Source organism: Montipora foliosa, chromosome 3 (genome assembly GCF_036669935.1).
Source record: "Montipora foliosa isolate CH-2021 chromosome 3, ASM3666993v2, whole genome shotgun sequence".
Classification (NCBI taxonomy): domain Eukaryota; kingdom Metazoa; phylum Cnidaria; class Anthozoa; order Scleractinia; family Acroporidae; genus Montipora; species Montipora foliosa.
The window spans coordinates 17549687-17569686 of record NC_090871.1 but is presented as its reverse complement, the minus strand read 5'-3'; the positions used below and the strand labels follow the sequence as shown (position 1 = coordinate 17569686).

The following is a 20000-nucleotide window of genomic DNA, read 5'->3' as shown; positions in this document are numbered from 1 at the left end:
CAGTCAAATATATATGATAATTTTTCAAAGAAAAATTTGTGTCCAAAATAAAACCAACACAGAATCACTTTTTTCTGCTTTCAAATTTCCCAGGAACCACTATCCTTGCACCAACGTCATTATCCAAACGCTTGTTACATGTATGTCAGAACAATAGGACAAACATAACATGTCACAATGTTACCTGGGGGTATTATTATTCAAGAAGTCAGCACCCAGGAAATCGTAAAAAAAGTGATTTTCAAATTCCTTTACATGGATACAAAAATTTTTTTTTTCTTAACCCTCAAATAAATTAATTGGCAAACATAAATTCCTCAGGTGCAAACTTAATCTGTAGTAGGAGTGGATATTCCTTTAAAAAGCTGATATTTCTAATCTTAATCCTTCCTCCACATTTAGGTGACATTGCAACACCCAATGAAACACTCTCACCCAGCCGGCTGCATTAGTTGGCATGAGTGAAAATAAAACTATTATTTTACAAAAACTTGGGGAGCTCAGCTTTCTATTCCAGCAATGTTTCCACAAAATTCAGAACTAGAATGGAACAGTCAATTTTGGTTCAGTCAGATCACAGCATTTAGGACCGCCCTTCAAGGTAATCTACTGTGACCAGTCAAAGGAAAATGTCCTTTTCCATTTGACAAAATTGTTGCTTCCACTGTTTCATCCTCACAGCAAACTTATGTGAATCTCCCTAATTGGCACAAAATATGGGCAATCGTCCAGTGGCTTGGGTAAAGTTTGTTCTACTAAAAACTGTTGTCTTATTGGGATCATGGAGTGTTCAAAATTTCAAACTGAATTGCTTTTCAGATTGAGATCTTCCAAGTGTGCATGCCAGTCAAAGCCACAAAATTAATGCCAGGTTTCCAATAGCGATCCAAGCACAAAAGCGCTTATTTCACTGTGAAAACGTGTCTGACGCAAGCGTAAGCACAAGCACAAGGATCAAAATGTTTACTTTTCCTTGTACTTGTGCTTACGCCTGCATTCACTAGTGTTGTAAGAAAAATGGAAGTAACACAAGCACAACGAAAGCTGTGATGTTCGGGCAATGAAAAAGACCCATTCCAGGTTTCACTCATAGAACCTCATTGTAAGAGAGAACATGGAACTAGTAAATCTTTTTCTCTGGGTTGTGTGCTCACTTGACGGGAATCTCTTGTGCTAGCGTTTACGCTTGTGATTGCGTGGTTAGTGAAAACCAGGCTTAAGATTGTGTACAAAAGTTTCCCTGGAAAATTATTTTCCACATGAATAAACAACACATGGCACAGGACCAAAACATTGTGGCATGCTCATGTCGATTCAGATTCCTGCAAAGACCATGAGTTTGCATTACTTCATTCAAAACCCAGGCCTGTGCTTTTTCTTTCCTTTACCTAACTTTTTTGCTTTTTTGGCCTCAGTCCTTTCCTTGATATGCTTCTGTCTCAGTTTTTGTTTTTCTTCAGCCTGTTTCTTCTGGTGATCAATTCTCTCTTTCCACTGCTTTCTGCTCTTCTCTTTCTCCCGGTCTCTCTTTTTCATGGATTTCTTCAACAATTTGGGATCATCACGTTGCTTGACTCCTTCAGCTTTCTGTAATGCTTGACTCCATAAGTGCTTGTCTTTGAACTCCTTTGCCTTTTTGATATCCTCTGCTTGAAGTGTTTCTAACTTTTTCTTGTGAGCTTCGGCTTTTGCGAGTAGTTTTGAGTACTTTTTCTCTTTGGAACCTGGTTTTGGTTCTTTCTTTTTTTCCATGAAGTCAAACTTGCTGAAGACGACATCACCATTGTCATTTAGTATTGTCTTGCTAGGGGAGGCATTTTGTTTCATGAATCCCTCGCCTCCTTTTGGCACAGTATTTTTTTCCTTCTTATTTTGCTCTTTAACTTCACTTTTTGATCTCTTTTTCCGTGAATGTTGCTCCGTCTTTGCCGGAGCCGCTCTTCGTTTCCTTTGAAATTCCTCAATTCTAGCATGAAGGCGCGATTTCAAGTCCTCAAGATTTCCGCTCTGAATCGTTTCAACGCTAAAAGCAGCCTTCACTCCTTTTCCAGCTTTCTTTTTTGAATTGGAGCTACTAATCATTTCATTTTCTTCAAGTTCTTGCTGTATTTCACGAACTGTTTTATGTTGATTGGGATCAAGTCTCGCACGTTTCGCCTTCTTAGAAGCTTCTTTGATGATCTGTTTCGGAGCTTTCTGTAGGCGATTTTTATAGTACTTGTTTACTTTTTCTTCGTCGTCTACAGGTAGATAGTATTTCACCGGTATAAAATCAATCAAGGAGCTGAAATACGCCGAATGAGAAGCAAGACGCTTTTCGAGTTCACTTTCATCGTCCGCCATCTTGCTTCCAACATGTGCGTGAGCCTCATACCGATGATCTTGTCCGATTGGATATCGATTTTGTGAACGAAGACAGCCATGTGACACGACCAAGCGGCTGTAACATGGCGGATGCAGGGTTCTTTCGAGTGAGAAAGAAAACAATACTTTCCTCTCTTCATTTGATTTGTCTGTTTTAATACTAAAAAAACATCCTCCTTTTATTCAGGGCACAAGTGCGGAGCAGGACAATAGGTTCCTTGACAAACAGAAGAAGTTACTGAAGTCCATGCGTTTTGACGATATCCTGAATAAAAAGGTAAATTTTGATTAAGGTTTCCTTGCCTACGTCTTGATCCATAGCTGTTGTGCTTCGATAAAAGTTGCAGTATATTTAATCTAGATATGGAGTGTAAATCGAAAGTCGTTGTTTGTCGTGGATAACCTGAAATCGAAGTGATTTCTGCTTCGCCTGGTGACGGCGATGTGTCTCGCATGCATGGATATAGCCCGGACTTCACTACTTTTAAAGCCCCATTACAGCTGTACATTAGCACAATAATCTCGCTCGGTAAATGTTTACGGAATACTCTTTTTTTTAGGCTGGCCCAGGGAGATTTTCAATATTTTAAAAGTAAAGCCAGTAAGCAATCTCTCAACGACGATCCATATAACAACTGTGGCTGCATCCTGGAACCGAGTACCAGGCTTCTCGTGCAGCTTTGATGAGTAAAATGTTGATGATGTGTTTAAACCGTTTGCCCACTGCAGAAGTCTACATCGTTCAACAAAATTGAACAGATTTTGAATCAAAATCAATGTTGAAGCCAGTTGCTAGGGCCTGTAGCTTACTTAGCACCCTGACAGAAAATACAAGGTTTTCAAGCAAATCTCAGTGTGTAGCACCTCGATCATTGTGCCTGTATGAAACAGAGGCTAAATAATAATTATTATTGTGCTTGCACTATAAGAAGTTGCTCAGAAAGCTGGGGATCACTAATTCAAATGTTGTGTTTTGTTGTCCTAAAAAATATCAGGGAGTTTATGCCATGCCACCCATTTTTAAACAAAAAACCGGCATCATGAGGAAGCCACTGGGTGATATTTGGATGCAATAAGCTCAAATTTTTGGAGAAGAACCCCAATAATCTTATTCATGATGGGCCTTTGTAACAGGAAGGTGCATTGTATCAAGTTGTTTTGCGAAAAAGTCATTTTAGTATGAGGGGAAATAAACCAATCACAAGAACGAGCTTTGTACTTGGATCATCCCTCTGCTTTTTCAATTCTTGTGACTCTAACAATCCAGATTCTGAAGTTGAATCACACAATGGAATTAGAGAAAAGGAACAGTGATTTTCTAGCAGGCTTTTTTTTCAAACTCTTTTTAAGCCTTTGACTCCCAAACTGGCCTTAACCCTCTAGACTTTGTATTTTACTCTGTCTAACATCAGATGATTTTATTCATCAGTGGGGAACCCCCCGAGTCAATGAGTTAATTGGCATGGGTTTTTTATTGTTTGCCTTTTTATTGGCTTGTAAATGTAAATTAAAGTCCTCTCACAACTCTGCTCATGATTCGGAGGAGTAAACACTGTCTGGGGTCCTATGTGTTCATGGAAGTGAAGTCCTGGTTAGTAGTTTTAGTACCTGGATAGGACCATAACTGAGGTACAAAACCGTGCAAAAGTAAGTTGACAGTCTCTTTTGAGTCTTTATTCTCGACTTGATCCTCGAATCTCGCAAGATAATTAACAATTATTCCACGAACGCACCTTGGATAGGAGATGGTAAATAGCCAACAAGGCGTGTAGCGTGGAGTTGTCTATAATCAGTCTCATATCCAACAAGCACAAATGGAATAATTGTTTTATTAAATTCCTTAAACTCCAAAAGTGTAGAAAGGATGAAATACAAGCGAAGAAAGCGAGCAAATCCGAGCGAAATAAAATAAAAAAAACTTGATGAGAACGGATGTGATGTAGTGTAAGACCTTGTGGTCAGACAGACGCAGGCTCATCACAAAAACATTTCTTACTTTTTGCGTACTTCTAAACGCCGGAGTTGGTCCAAACTTCCACAAAAAACGTTTGTTTTTGCTTTATTCAGAGAGAAATTCCACTTTCCAGCAAAAAAAACTTTTAGCTTAGCAACTCTTAGCACAATCATTTACTGTACAAGATTGAGTGAACCAATCAGAGCACGAGAAATGCATTAACGGAGGTTGAAAATTTAATAATAATTATTATTGTTTGGCCAGATGATCGAAGCATACTCAACAATCACACAGACTGTAAACAGTCTTCGACACTATACACCGGAGTGGCATTTCAAGTTTACTCCATAGGCAGTTCATAAACCTTACTGGATACGTGTCATCAGTAACACTGCAGTAGCAGACCTTTCTGGAAACAAATGTCCTCTGTATACATGTATCTTAATTTCAGATTTAGAAAAACTGTTTCTTTGAACGTAAAACTATTCTGTAATAACTCGCTTGAGACCCCGAGTTTCATTGCCCGGTCTTGTTTGTTTATTCCCTTACAAGAAAAATCAACAGTCACTGGGATCAGGTTAATTGTGGAAATATTATTTACAAAAAGGGTAGGAGAAGATAAAAAGACAACATGTTGCCCTCATACGAATTCCCAACTCGAGGTATCAAAATTTGGATAGAACAGGTTTTGCTACATGTACAGTGCAGACCAGAAGTATGCGTCCCAAAAAACGCGTGCGAAACGAGCATACGAAAATTGCGCACACGCGTCTGCGTTTGTAACACGCGCATCAAAAACGCGCATTCATCAAAGATAATTAGTATGTATGAGTTGGCCCATCATCTTTTCATTGTTTAAGTTTTATTGTTAGTTTCAGCGCAAGACAATGGCTATGTCAACAGTGAAGTGTTTGATTTCAAATAATGCGTGCTTCCAAGTGAAATTCGAGTCAACAATGCACTCGCTTCCGCTTCACATTTAATTTCAGACATTTGAAAATTACTTTCACTTCTCGCTGCATCAACAAATGACATAATGAGGGGAATAAATGTTTTCCTGTGACTAAAACGTAAAACAGGACTATTTTCAATTTGAAAGACATCGGTTTTGCCAACAGAAATCGACAGTCAGTAAAGTTAGTCGATCAACAACAAATATCGCTAAGAGCAAGACTTGGACGAACGGCGGAGTGAAATGCAGTAAAATCAACGAAATAAGGAGTATATTCATTCGCAAACAAAACTTACTTACGCCATCTGTAATACCGGTACTTTCTCGAATATTTTAAAATAATTTTTGTAATGCGTGCGTGACATTCAAAAGGCGTCTCGGCATTTTGTCCTTTTGCGAATTGAAGCTGTATTACTTCAGCAAGATTCATTGGAATGCGCTCGGAGTTGAAAAATCTCCGCTTTAAGATATCTTCTGCACCAATTTCTTTCTTTACTAAAGCTTTACGGAGGAGAATTAACGCGGGGTTGGCTGGAAGCATACGGAGTGAAACCCTGTGTGACAAAAAACGCCGGCCCTAATGTCGTCTTCTTTTGTTTGAGAGCCTGGAACCAAATGTTTACTTGTCGGAGCCTCAAAGCAGTTATCTCATGACGACTTCTGTGGCGCCATTCTCAGTATTTGATGTTCGCGAAAAACTTGGGATGTTACAAAAACTCCTCGGTAGCACTGTTTTCTTTTTTTCCCGAAATTCTTAAGCTCGACAAATTTTCGGCAAAGCACTTTTATTGCGAAGAATTGGCGGAAAGGTCAGAAGCTACTTCTACATAATTATTTTCTCCGTTGTCTGGCATTTTCTATGACAACGATCCAAACAGCAGTTTCGGCAACGGAAAGATCAAAATAACTTAACTATCAGTGGTCAGCTGCAGGATGACAACAGAGTTGTATTATTTTTCATTCAGTGATTGTCGAAAGAATTTAAAACTTTGTAGGTTCGTTTCGAAAACTCACAATGATCAGTTGACACCGCTCTTCAATTCAAATGTTCTGGTAAGTTGATCACAGAAATTAAATATTCATTTTATCGTCTGTCTATTGTTTCTTGGAACAATGAACATCACATCTACGATATGAGTTTGCATAACAAAAGAAAAAACGCGCATCAAATGCGCGTTTGGAAACGCGCATTTAAAAACGCGTGTGCGCAAAAAACGCGCGTGCGTTTTGCGTCTGCGTAGGACGCATATTTCTGGTCTGCACTGTACTTCGTCCTGCGAGGATGCCGATCTCGGTTCGCTCCCAACACTCAAATTCTTTTGAAAGAATGAAACCTGATACCATTGAGCAAGTCTTGCACCGAGATTCGACTATCACTATAATTTTCCTTCAGATCATTGCATTTAACAAGAGATGTAAAAATCCATCAATCGTTAAGTTACTTGGTTGAATGTGCGGTATGCAAATATTTCTCAATGTTTACATTAGAAATTTACGTTCAATTCAGAATAAAATCTATCGTGCAGTAAAGCTCACTTTTTTGCTTTTATGTGTTGATCCATGACATAATCAAAGAGTAATGCTTTTGCAATAGTTGAATCGAGTGTGAACAATGTTTTGCGTTGGTGATTTTGCGAGAATCAAGTGTCGAGGATCGAGTTTGATTTCAATTGAATCAAGTCTCGATCCTTGATTCTTGCGAGGATCGAGTTGAGACTGTCAACTTACTTTTGCATGTTACTGTACTTGTACACGTACCCCTTCATGGTGACGTGTGAAGTGTGGGGATGGCATATGATAAGAGCACTGAACTCTCACCAACTTATGTGGATATGATTTTTGTTTGGTTTGTTGCAACAAATGGGCTGAGATTGTGATGGTTCTGGAATGTGCTTCAATGGTTTTTTTCCCTAGTTCTCAGGTGTTTTTTTACCCTTGCCAACTTATACCACCTGTAAGGGTTATTAGAAGAGTGCATGAAAATAAAAATATGCATATCCTTCTTGTACATCACTGATAAGCAAATCTGCTTTGTGTTTGCTTTAGGTGGATATGGAGAAGGTAAATCTGGATGTAATAAAACCATGGATTACAAAAAAACTGATTGAAATTCTTGGTTTTGAGGATGATGTTGTCATGCAGTATGTTTTGAATATGCTAGAGTCTGAAAAGGTAAGGAAGTCTTGACATGAATGAATTATGTCCTTTGTTTTCAATGAAATGACTTAAATATGGAAAGTTAAGTCAATGCTATTTTCCACATTTTGTCTGTTCAAGTACGCTTGACATCATATTGATCAGGCACCAAGACAAAATGATTGTGCCACTTCATTCGTATACACAAAGTTATTTAGAGAAAAATTGCAGTTACAATACATTGACATTGTTGTTTGTTGACATTACTCTTTTATAATATTATTGTCATTCCTCTGTCTCTTGTCTTACAATAATAATTGATCATGCGATAGCTTTTTGTTCTTCTTAAATTTGAATTTACAGTGTGTTACATGTTTATAATACTGAGAAGTATGATTGCTCATTTCCTTATTGCATTAATTTTACAGAGTCCAGATCCAAGATCTATGCAAATAAACATCACTGGATTTCTGCAAGGAAAGAATGCCAGAGAATTTATGAAAGAGTTGTGGACTCTGCTTGTGAGTGCACAAGAAAATATTGGAGGCATTCCTTCTTCATTGTTAGAAAAGAAAAAAGAAGAAATCAAGCAACGAAAGGTTGGTGCTATGTCAGTTTGGCAATTGTGCCTACAATGTACATGTGTATTACCTTGGATATTGGCGAGGCTGAGCTTAGCATGCAGTTCACTGGTTTTTAGCATGCTGAATTAGGAATCAAGTAGTGACCTACAGAAATAACAAAAAATGCTTTCCACAGTATATACATGTAGCATTACAGTGTATGCTACATGTAAAAGATTTCTTGAACAGAAAATGGAAACATTTTCATTTACATTGTATTATTGTTCTGTAAGTAAACCCGTGCATTTAATTCTTGCTTAATCAAAGTGCTACTACTCCTCAATGAAAATACTCAGTTCTCTTTTTCTTCACATTTTGAAAGTACTTCATGCAATGAATGCTCAACAGGCGGAATTTTTTGTAGTAATTTCAAGAGAAGACTGTTTATTTTAACTCCACGGCCCGCCATTACTTGGTGCAGTTCTGACCGATATAAGAAGTTCACTCCAAAATCACAATCCTTTTTTAATCGATTAATAGAAAGTTCATTAGGAGAACAGCTTTTAACCAAAATTTCATTCTTGAAATAGCTTTTTAACCTTAAGAAATCCTTGTTAAAAATACACACATGCAGGCTGCCATCTTGGATTATACATGATGTCATTGAGCTTAAGTACTGTGGTCTTCATTTACACTGTATCTGATTTTGGGTCAATGTTGGTAACATTGACTGATGACTAGATAGAAATTAATTAATGATAATGAGAGTAGTCCTTCTTAGTAGGACTACTCTCACCCAGACGATCCTACAATGTACTTCGTCAACTTTTGATACATGTTAAAACAAAAATAATTCACTTACTGGAAAATTATAGACGAACGATCGACTATTCGGCCATATTGATCACCGAGTCAGCTTGGGTCACGCAAGTGTCTCGTGATATGGCCAAAACGTCGATGGTTTGTCTATAATTTTCCAGTAAGTGAATTATTTTCGTTTTATCATACTCTCCACTGGATGACTGGTACAATTCATTGTCATTTTTGGTACATGTATTTTAGCAAGATGTCCCAGCAACTTTTAACAAAGATTGTGGTTTTATTGTCGTTGAGGTTGTGGATAAGTTGAAATCTGAAACAGATGTTGTGCTCTTCTTGATCTTTTCCTTGGATCATTCACAATCTCATGACTGTACCTTTTTGTGTTTAATGTACATGTAAAGCTGGAACAAGAGCGTATTCAAGCAAATCTTCAGAAATACCATGGTGATCAACAGCAAACTGAACCAGATAGCACGGCCACAGATGATAACATAGCCAATGAAAATGGATCTGCGGCTGCATCGCAAGACATCACTGAGGAAATCAGAAAAGCTAAAGAAGTTGCACAGTCACTGGCAGGAAAAGAAGTGAGTGATGTGTTTCATGTTGTGATTGGTGTGCAAAAACATTATTTTTGGATGCATGCCTTATTGCCTGGCATGATGGCATCATGTACATGTATGCTTTTTTTCCTCTTTGCAGGCAATAGAAAAAATGTGTTCTCTAATATGCTGTTTTTTATTGCCCTTCTACACTGCTGTAAGAACAAAATTAATATACTGTACATGTAGCTGTGTTGCTTAAGATTGCAGCCACCACATGGGACCCAATATCTGCGTTGTGGTTGTACATGTAGTTGATTTTGAAACAAACTAAATCGTAACCCATTTAACAAATATCTTAATATTTTTTAAAGAGATGCAAAAATGATCAACCAGCCTTGCTGTCTTAAATAAATGCTGTAAGTAAATGCTACTTGGCCGAGCCTGGTCAATCAATGAAATTAAAAATATTATTTGAAATTACTGGTCAGGGATTTCCCTTGATTTTTCTTTTTGGAACAATAAGCCAAATTATTGAAAAAATACAGTGCTGCATTGTTTGTGAAATAAACATTGTAGTGGGACTATACATGTACAATGTATTTGTTGTAGTTCAATTGTATCCCCTAGTTTATTTTTTTTTAAACATCCATGTCAACATTTTTGAATCAGTTTAAATGTTTTAAACTGGTTTATTTTTATCAACTGTCTAAAAATGGGATTTTCCTTTTTTGGGGGGTGTACTTGTAGTGTAGTTAAAAAACAGGGGCTTGGTTTTTTGGTGGTCTCAAAAAGACCGAGACATTCCTTTCCTCTGTTTTACTTTTCCTACCCCTCCCTGATCTTCCCCATTGCCTCTATCTTACCCCACCCTTCCCTCACAGGTCTATCCTCCTTTACCTTCCAAATTCCCGTGAATTTGAAGTGTCACAAGGAGATTTTTACAGGAATGTCGCTAAGCGATGGCTGCTTGAGAAAGGGGTTACCGTTGCCTGAATTTTGTCCATTGATCAAAGTGACTGAGAAGATCACAAATTATTCTCTACATTCTACATTCGATATGTTGACAAAAAAATTGAATGTCTGTTACACTACGGAATTATCACTAGAATTTGTCGATACTAGAAATGAAATTGCAAATGAATGAAAAAAGCATTGTTTTAAGTACTGTTGTGCGTTTCTTTTCTTTCCCCCTATTCGCCATCTTGAAGAATGCACATGTTGTGAGACACTGGGAACAATCTTGTTACCCGGTCCCTTTGATGCTCAGAGCATGAACTTACCGCCTCAAAACAACCTTCAACTGGATGCAATTATTCTTACATGTAGCTATATCCCTGTTTCTAATATCTAATTCTTAATGCATTGCACGTTGGGCAATGATCTAATTTTTCGTTGGGTGCATGCCAGCGCTTGAAGCTCCAACCAAATTGGTCGCCATGGCGACTAGAAAAAAATGATGGCGACTAAAATTATCACCAAGGTCGCCAATTTGGCGACTGTTCTGGCGTGGAAGTAGTGTCATTGTAATCGGTGTACATGTATTTTTTTAAACTCTAGATCCAGACAAAATGAAAAGGCTTGATAATATACCTTTAGAAACATTATCCATGAATTTCTTTTGCAGTTCTCTTCTTTATCTATTTGTATGAAGAGTTGAAGGACAGTGAATATATTTGCACGCTTAAGAGCAATCATAAGGTGGCCATCTTTGTCTCAAAATGGTTAGCAGTTCTTTCCTTCATATAATACTCCAGTGTGTCATAGAGGGAAAATGGCGACCAACATTTTATATTTAAAGGTGACTTAGAAAAAAACTGAGCTTTGAGCGCTGAATGCTATTATTAAAATGACAAAATATTTGAAAGGGGCCCCTTTTGGATTGGCCAAAATCCTATACACTCACTGTGCACATTTGCCCCCCAACCAATGTGATGTCATGAACTGTGAAACAGTCTACCGTTGGAAATATTCATCAAGGTCAAGAACAGTTTAGTGACCTCTTTACTCCAAACTTTCCATTTTCAGCCACATTTCACATTCCTCATACTTTCAATAGACATTCTTCAAATACAAGGTAATTTTCATCGTACTCATGGCATCTCGGCTTGTCTTTCCTAAAGTTCTTTCCTAAAGCGAAGATGGTCAAGATTCCGTAAAATATGAGTATTACAATGCATATGTCGTCTACGATAGGCAATCCAGTGTTGTGCACTGTACACTGTACATGTTGGTCTCCCATGTACATACGAACCTCGCCCAACAGGGCTTAACTTCATGAGAAACACTAGCACTAGACTACAAACAGAAAAATTAGCAGGTCATGTCATGTACAGGATACATGTACAATTGGGCCTCTGTAGTTACTGTGTGGGATACTCTTAGTCCCATTGAAGCCTCGACTCTTTTCAGGGTTTAAGCAACTGGTGTATGTTTTTGAGTGGGATTAGCAAAAATTCCAGTGAATCTGCTGACTTATGAATTAAAGCAAAATATGGGCACTCTTACCAACAATTTGGCAAAAAATGAAATATTTTATTTTGTAAGGTAAGCATAATTATTATTGTTTCAGTTACTACTGTACATGCTATATCTTGTGCTTCTTCTATAACTCATTTATTTTATGCAGTAGTTTGAATATCACATTACATTCAAATACTTAGGATTCCGCACTCTCCACGCCCTCCCTCCTTGAAATTCTAGTCAAGCTTCATATTTTAAGACGTTTGAAGCTTAACACCCACCCTCTTTCACCCCCAATTCCTCTACTGAAGTTATCACTTTTCTCTGGGTAGGTATGGATAGTTTCTTGTTTTTTTTTTCTTTTTTGTCCTTTTCACTCAGTCATCATTTCCTGGCACGAGGGTTTCACACTCAAACACTAGATGAACATTGGTGTATTCAGAAATATTGCTCTGTAGTTTTCATGTGAAAAGTTGAGAAAAATGTAAAGTACAATAATTTGAAGAGATGGCTATCTGTGTAATCCATACTTACACCTGTATCTTTGTTCTCTGAGCCATTTTGCCTTCATGCTCTAATCAGTCATGCTAAAATTCCTTGATCTGACCAAAGATAGACCTAATCGGCTAACTCAATGTTGTACCCATTTCAAACCCTTTGGGAATAAAACTTTTTGTTCCAGGTATTTCCATATCATTTAAATATGAATGCTACATTATCATGCAAATACAATACACAAAGAATCTTAATCCCTGGAGATTTGAATTGGGTACAACATTGAGTTAGCCGATTAGGTCCATTGAAGGCAACCTTAGGCTTCAGATAAATATTGAGGAAATATGTGTCACCATTACCGGTAATTGCTTTTTTCACCAACACAGAAAGCAGTATGTTTTCTTTATTTCTTTATTTATTTTTACTTTTTGGAATGCTTCCCTGAACATCATATCCACTGTTTTTATCCAAAGACCACCTAAAAGAAACCATATTATGGTTTGGTGAAAAAGCAAATACCCAATCTCCAGGTCATTTAGAACATTTATAATGGAGTATTGCTCTTGATATTCCATCAGTGATTCCTACATGTAAATAATCAAATTTAAATGTCTCTTTTCAGTGTCTTTTCAGTGAACAAGAAAAATAGATTATTAGTAGCAAGGAGAACCCAGGAAAATATTTTCCTATGGCTTTTACAAAATCCCAATAATAATAATGTTGTTATTATTATTCTAAGCATTTATCTTTTCATCTTACCCACTCTAGAGCTCTTCTAAAAAAGATCAAGAGAGGTCTAAAGGTAACTCTGGTCACTCAGACAGCAGTGACAGTGATGACGAGGTAGAGTCTAGGAAAAAGAAAGAGTCGCGCAAGAGTGGGGAAGAAAAAGATGAGACTGAAGCTCCATTGTTAGCAAAAGTAAAGAAAGAAAAAGATGAGGAAGAGAGGTCAAGAAGCAAGTTCCTTCAACCAAAATGGAGATCACGCCTGTTGTCGTCAGCTGCTAGGCCTGCCAGCAGGGATAAAGATGGATGGGACAATGAGCATGACCAAAATGTAGCAGTGGCCAAAAATCCAGACATCAATGTTGTGTTGACTGGAGATTCGATTATCAAAGGTCTTAGTCGATACCCACGAATATGGAGGAAGTATTTTGCACCTCTGAAGTCGCTTAACTTCGGCATTGGTGGTGACAGAACACAGCATGTTCTATGGCGTCTTCAAAATGGTGAAATAGAGTGTGATGCTAAAGTTACTGTGGTGCTTTGTGGCACAAACAATATTGACAAAAACAGTCCCAGTGAAATTGCCCAAGGAATACTAGCCATTGTAGATTATATTCGGAAAAAAAAGCCAAATATGAGCATCATTGTTTGTGGCATCCTCCCAAGAGATTTACACCCTAGTATACGTCGGGAAAACATTGAAGAAGTCAATGATGAACTCTTTCAGTACATAAGCTATTCTGAAGAGCTGGCTGATGAGATTGTGATTTTCTTGGCACCTGAAAAAGGCTGGACTACAAAGGGAGGACAACTAGATCAGTCTCTGTACTTTACAGACCACTTGCACCTTGTGGAAGATGGAAACGAGAAGCTTGCCAAATCAATTTGTCGGTTAGTTAAGGAGCTTCTCAAAGCTGACGAAGACAATGCTGTGTCTCAAAAGAGGCTTGTCAAGGTACTTTCAATATCTTACAAATTCTGCTTTAAACCCAGACAGGCAGTTATGTCCTTTTTTGTCTTTGCTTGCCTTCTCTGCCTTACTGCTTCTTCTATTCAAATGCCCAATGGATTAGTCTTTCTGGATGCTGGTGTATTTCTGTAACTCCATGCTGGTTGTAGGGTAATCAGCATTGCTTTTCTTACAAGAGGTGCTTTGAAACCTTAACTCAGGCATCTGCTTTTCACATAGAAAACTATATAAAATAAGTATTCACACTCAAAATGTGACACTTTCCCTGTGGGTTGGTCAGATGTATTTTAACAAAGTTCACAGCAGAGGGTAGTGGTCATCATCAGCATGCTTTTCAACAAATAACAGTCACTATTTAACATGCATGCTGTTTAAGGTGCTTGCTTTGTGGTTGTTTCAGTTTTTGTCATTTTTGGAGAGCTCACCAGTCATATTTGTAGTGTTGCTGTTTCCAGTTGGCGTGCCTCCCCCCTCCTCTCCCCTCCCCTCTCCTCCCCTCCCAGTTTCCACTGCTGGTCAGTGCAACCTTTTCCTGGATGCTTAGCATGGGGACTCAGGATTGTTTCAGAGGGTGCCGCCATTCTTTGTAACATTACTCACTTTTAGGGGTAGGCTGACTGGCCTTCAGTGGAAGCATCTGGATATCCCATTCACCCAAGCTCCACTGAATGTTTGGATGCTGTTGTTACTGTATCTACATCTATATTAATATGGCAGACCTCTTTAGTGTCAAATGTCCACTCCAGCCACCAAATTATTTCTTGCAAGAAGAGAACAGGAGCATGGTTTTTCACGCATAGGAATAGTTCCCTCAGTGAGGACTCGTTGCTAACCTCTATTAAGCAGAGCACAGCAGAGCAGGTTGGGGGAAAAGTGAACAGGCTTTCTCTCTGTCATGGTGTCTTGCCTTGAGCAGTTATACACTCATTTTAAAGGAAATTTCGGTGTATTTTTTAACTTTCATTTTTCCTAAAGCTTCCTTTTTTAAGTTCTTTCCTCCTTTTCTCCTTTTCGATGGATTTACTTCATGAATTTCATCTGTTTTTATTTCCGACAGTTGACTCATGTCCACCCTTCTGTTTGTAGTTGTGATTACTTATTCCCCTTCAAAAAGACATTGCTATATTCTGGTTAACTGTGACTTGTTTATGTTCATGTAACCCCATGTCGCTGCTACATGTATCTGCAGGACCCTGCAATGCAGCAGTCATTTAGGTGGAAAGCCAAATACAGAAATAAAATGATACCCTATCCTGTTTAAGCCTGCTGAGATTTTGCTGCATGCATTTTCCGCATCAATAACTGACTTTCACTATTCAGTGCTCTATGGTTTTCAAAAAAAAAAATTAAAGTGGCATTGGACAGAGGTTTACCTAAGCATAATGTGTAAACACAACTACATTACACCACACCTGTGATGGAACAAGGAACGCAGTTTAAAGCTTGATTAGTAAAACGTGCCATGTAGCTTAAAGATCTATATGTAATCCTCTATAAATACCTTCTTGTGGCCAGGGTTAATACCATCCATTGGACAGTTCTAATAACTTAGTATGTAATTTACTGCTGTAGCTGTTTTGCTAGTGCTTCTAGAACACTTAAATTGTTGCTGACAAACACTGTAAATGTACAACAATGATCACATGTCAAGAAGCAGTTAATTAAGGACAAGTTAATTTTTATGGCTGCTTGTATCTCAATAGTTATTTTACAATGTATATAGTATCAGTGTGGGTTTTCAGATTCTATTTTATGATGTTGCTGACTTTATTTCTTTGATAAAAACAATAATTATTTGTATGAAATGGGCTTTGGGCTGTAAAAATTGCTGCAGCTCTTGTTATTATTGCCACTATTATCACCATCATGATCATTACCATGTTTATTGTTAAGATGCAAAAAAAATAATTTCATTTTCTTTATTTTATTATTTTCTCTTTAGCAAAAGGAAATAGAAGATACTGAGAAGGCTAAAAAAGGTTGGTTTTTTTTAAACAACAATTCAAAGTTTCAAAGGTTTTGAGTTTTGTAAAGGGCACAGCCCCAAATGTGTGTCCTGACACTCAAACTGTGAAAGAGTGCTGCTTTAATACACTTTTTGATTCCAGGCCATGGCACTCTAAATCTAAAAGAAAGAGCTTATCAACAGTTTCCTGGGCTTTAAGATAGTTGCCTTAGGCACTTTTGCTGTTGCAAAAAGCTCCAGTATCTTAGTAACTTCCTTGAAATAATTATTGAAAAATGATGTCAAACTAACTTTATGATTAAGGTCAGGTGTCCTACAACCTGGCCTTTTGGCGATGTAAGTCACACGGGAGTATATTGGACTCCCAAGAGGAAAGAGCAGTAGCATATTATTCATGTGCTGCTGGATGTCAACACTGTTACACACATGCTTAATGTTGAAAATCAAGCTCCAGTCTCATAACAAAAATTTAGTTCATAGTAATAGTAAGTATAGGTGAACACATGATTTTGATTACAATAATTTGGAATAAATAAGCACCATTACATTTTTTCAAAGACAAACAGAATTAATTTGTAGTCTTTGAAAAAAATTGTGAGTGCTTGCCCAAGAAAAATCATGTGATTACTTACGGGTATTAATAATATTCATGAGAAGATTTCGAGATGACATTGTGATAATTAAATAAATATAAGCAACACATGTATATCTCCCATTCACTTGAAAATCACGCCATCCAGGGCTTGCATTTGATTGGCTATATGTGACTTTCTTTGATCATTGACCAATCATAACGCTTCATTTGTTACATCTCTTTGCACTGAATTGCATTTTTTTTTTCACTGTGTTACTTGAAAACTGCATTTCTTTTAACCAATTAGAACTGAGTAATTTTTTCATGTATATTAGTGATGAAAAATGATACCACTAAATACAACAGAATTGTGAATAGCACTGTCAGGTGACTGACCTCTTAAGAATTTTAAACTACTGGTTTTTGAAATGAGAGGAGAAGCAAAATTCCTGGGAAGAACCTCTTTAAGCAGAGTAAAGGACCAGAAACAAACTCCACCCTAGGACCATGTAAATCTACGAACCAAAACTCAGTCTATGGTGGTTAACCCTTTCACCAACGAGGGGTTCCCCATTGGCGAGTAAAATCATCTGGCTTTAGACAGAGTAAAATCTATAATTGTCAATGGTATTTATGGTATAGCAAAGGTTAAAGGTGGAGTTGTGCTCTGCCTCTGTGCTGTTGGTACTCTTTGCGATAAAAAAATTTGCTAATGTATTTGTCACTTTTTGTTCTTGCAGAAGCTGCTGTCGAAAAGGAAGTCAAGTAAATAACGAAATTATTATATTAATTTATTTGTATGGATCTATTTTTATTTAGTTGATTACTTAATTTTTATGTATTTGTTTATTTGTGTATTTATTTAGTGTACCACCGTTTGGTTTTTACTGTGAAAATTGGACAAGATCTTTAAAGAAAACTATAATGCCCAAAGTTATGCAATTTTTTAAAAGGCATGATTACAGTCCAGACAAAAACAGTAGTATTTTGTAGGCATTTGTATTTGGTTGGGCTAAAAAAAACTGTTTCACTTCCCTTCTGCAGTAAACCCCTTCTCAGAAGTACATGTAGAATGTGGATCAAAATAAACCAATCACAGATTAACAGCAATGTTGTAGGTCAAAGGATATTTTTTCATTGAACTTTTCAAAGTAATAAGAACAAGTGTAATCCATGTCATACTGAATGTAAATTTGAGCTTTGGAGTATATTTGATTGTTGTATATTTCAGGAGAGAACGTTCCAGTTCCCGTTCAAGATCACGCTCTCGTTCTGGGGGTAGAGAAGCAAAAAGAACACGTGATAAGAAAGGGCGCAGGCGCAGTAGGTCCAAGTCCTCTGCGTCCCGCTCGCGATCCCGATCTTTCTCCTCATCAAGGTCACGCAGCCGAGAAAAGCGAAGACGTTCTCGGTCGCGTTCCCCACGTCGTGTGTCTTCCTACAGCAGAAAACGATGGTCACCTTACAGACGCCGTAGGACTCCATCTCCTAGAAGATGGTCTCCGCCTAGACGAAGATCACCCCCTCGCCGAAGGTATTCCGTTGAAGTAGTTTTTTAAAACCTTTTCCGTATATCCTCTCAGATTGCAGAGTGTATTACTTTGAAGCAGGTCGTGGTTGTCCCATTTCTCGTCAGTGAAAAGTTGTGCAGAACTTTCATAGTCAGTTCATTGGTCTCTAGACCACGAAAACTAAAGGGCGTTGCTATTAAAGAAAGAAGATTTCAGGGTGTCATTTTTCCAAAGAACTTCGGTAGAGTTTCCCTTTGTGTGACGCAAAGCAACGAAGTCATTGAACTGAAGTTGACGACTTTTTCCCGTTAAGCTACCTTAAACAACATCGTCGCTCTTTGGAGGTTGGGTGCCCGGAACATCCTGGAGCTTCCACTATTGGCAGCCAGCTCCAAGATGGAGACTGCACCGATGGCTGGCAAAACCTGACAACCCAGCCATGAGCCCCCACGCCCCGAGAAGAATGGGCACCCGTCACACTGATACACAGTGGAAAGCAGAGGGTGGGGAGGGAGAGAACAAAAACCGCTAAACGCTCCACACACAATGCTCCTACTTCCCGCCACACTGATAAATAAGCGATACAGCCCAAAGCACGAGGTATTCCACGCATGCGCCAGTATACTACAACCACTGAGCAATTGGCTGCAGTCGCTCCTAGTTTTTTACTTGGTTAAACTTCGTTTAACCTCATGAAATCTCTATTCATTGCAGGTCTCGCTCTCGTTCTCCACGACGAAAGGCACCCCGTTCACCTTCTCCTCGCAAACGGTCACGCACGGAATCAGCTTCGTCACACTCACGGTCACGCTCCGCTAGCTTTAGTTCACGTTCATCACGCTCCCGCTCAGGTTCTGTTGAAAAGGAGAAGAAAGATAAAGGAAAAGAAAAGGAAATTGAAAAAGGAAAGGAGAAAGATAAAGAGGAGGAAAAGGATAAGGAAATAGTGACAGAAAAAGAACAATCTATTAGTCTTGAGAAAAGTAAAGAAGCAGAGTCGTCCCCAGTCCCCCCTCCAACACACCACCGCTCATCTTACAAAAAGCAGGAGCAAGAGCAATCACCAGTCAAACAACCTTCGCCTTCGTCCTCCTCGGCCTCTCCCTCGCCTCCGCCGCCCCCAGTGAAGGAAGAGAAGGAAGAAAAGGAGGAAAAAGAGAGGTCGCCACCTGTCCCGAAATCAAAGAAGACAACTAATCGCCGCTATCGGAAGCATTCTCCATCGCCATCTTCCTCAGAGGGTGAGTGGTCGCCCGAGAGAAAGAAAACCGATTCCTCTAAAGATCACAGAAGGGAAAGAGAACGAAGTGGATCCCCACAAGAGAGGAGAAGAAAACGGAGGGATTCTTCACCCTCTCCTAGAAGAAAGCGTCGGAATTCGTCCCCCTCACCGAGAAGAAAGCGAAGGGACGTTTCGCGTTCACCACCACCACCACCACCACCACCGAGGCGGAAGCCAAGGGAGTATTCGCGGTCGCCATCACCCCCTCGACGAAGATATCAAGAGGCGCGTTCACCTCCTAGAAGGAGAAGAAAATCAGATTATTCCCCGTCACCCCCTCCCAGGGAAAGACGCCGACGCCCAGACCCTTCACCATCTCGCAGCAGGGAGAGACGAAAGGAAGCAACTCCACCAGCGCGCAGGCGCCACCGATCAAGCTCTTCGCCACCTGTTACTCGTAGAGTAGATTCGTCACCACCTATGGGTCGTCGTGGTGGCGATGGGTTAAGGTCGGAAGAAAAAGTCTCTAAAGAGCGCCGCCGATCACCCGAGAAAGTAGCTGGAAGGAGACGGAAGCGCTCTGATCGATCACAGTCTCGATCATCATCTGGCTCACGGGAGCCTCCGCAGAAACCCCAGGAGGACACGGAGCCTGCGAAGAAGACCAAATCACGTCAAGCCAGACAATCAGCGTCTTCATCCGCATCCCCCGAGCCAACGTCTGCCAAAAAGAAATCA

At 39.0% G+C, this 20000-nt stretch overlaps 2 protein-coding genes across 4 annotated transcripts in view; one reads left to right on the top strand and one right to left on the bottom strand.

Moving 5' to 3' along the window:
* Positions 1-2362, bottom strand: part of LOC137994553 (uncharacterized) — a 2918-nt gene extending 556 nt beyond the window's left edge. Inside the window, exon 1 of the mRNA XM_068840136.1 lies at positions 1-2362. This exon is cut by the window's left edge and continues 556 nt beyond it. Within this exon, the coding sequence (XP_068696237.1) occupies positions 1354-2343 (990 nt within the window). The 5' untranslated portion in view covers positions 2344-2362 and the 3' untranslated portion in view covers positions 1-1353.
* Positions 2363-2417: 55 nt separating this feature from the next.
* Positions 2418-20000, top strand: part of LOC137996947 (serine/arginine repetitive matrix protein 1-like) — a 31639-nt gene continuing 14056 nt past the window's right edge. For 2 of the 3 annotated variants that reach the window (XM_068842596.1, XM_068842597.1), the window contains exons 1-10: positions 2423-2471; positions 2552-2641; positions 7317-7442; positions 7835-8005; positions 9193-9378; positions 13060-13974; positions 15932-15968; positions 17270-17294; positions 17761-18063; positions 18755-20000. The exon at positions 18755-20000 is cut by the window's right edge and continues 155 nt beyond it. In XM_068842596.1, the coding sequence (XP_068698697.1) occupies positions 2448-2471; positions 2552-2641; positions 7317-7442; positions 7835-8005; positions 9193-9378; positions 13060-13974; positions 15932-15968; positions 17270-17294; positions 17761-18063; positions 18755-20000 (3123 nt within the window). In that variant the 5' untranslated portion in view covers positions 2423-2447. Of the gene's footprint in view, positions 2472-2551; positions 2642-7316; positions 7443-7834; positions 8006-9192; positions 9379-13059; positions 13975-15931; positions 15969-17269; positions 17295-17760; positions 18064-18754 lie in introns of all 3 variants that reach the window. The other variant, XM_068842598.1, reaches the window with a different exon arrangement.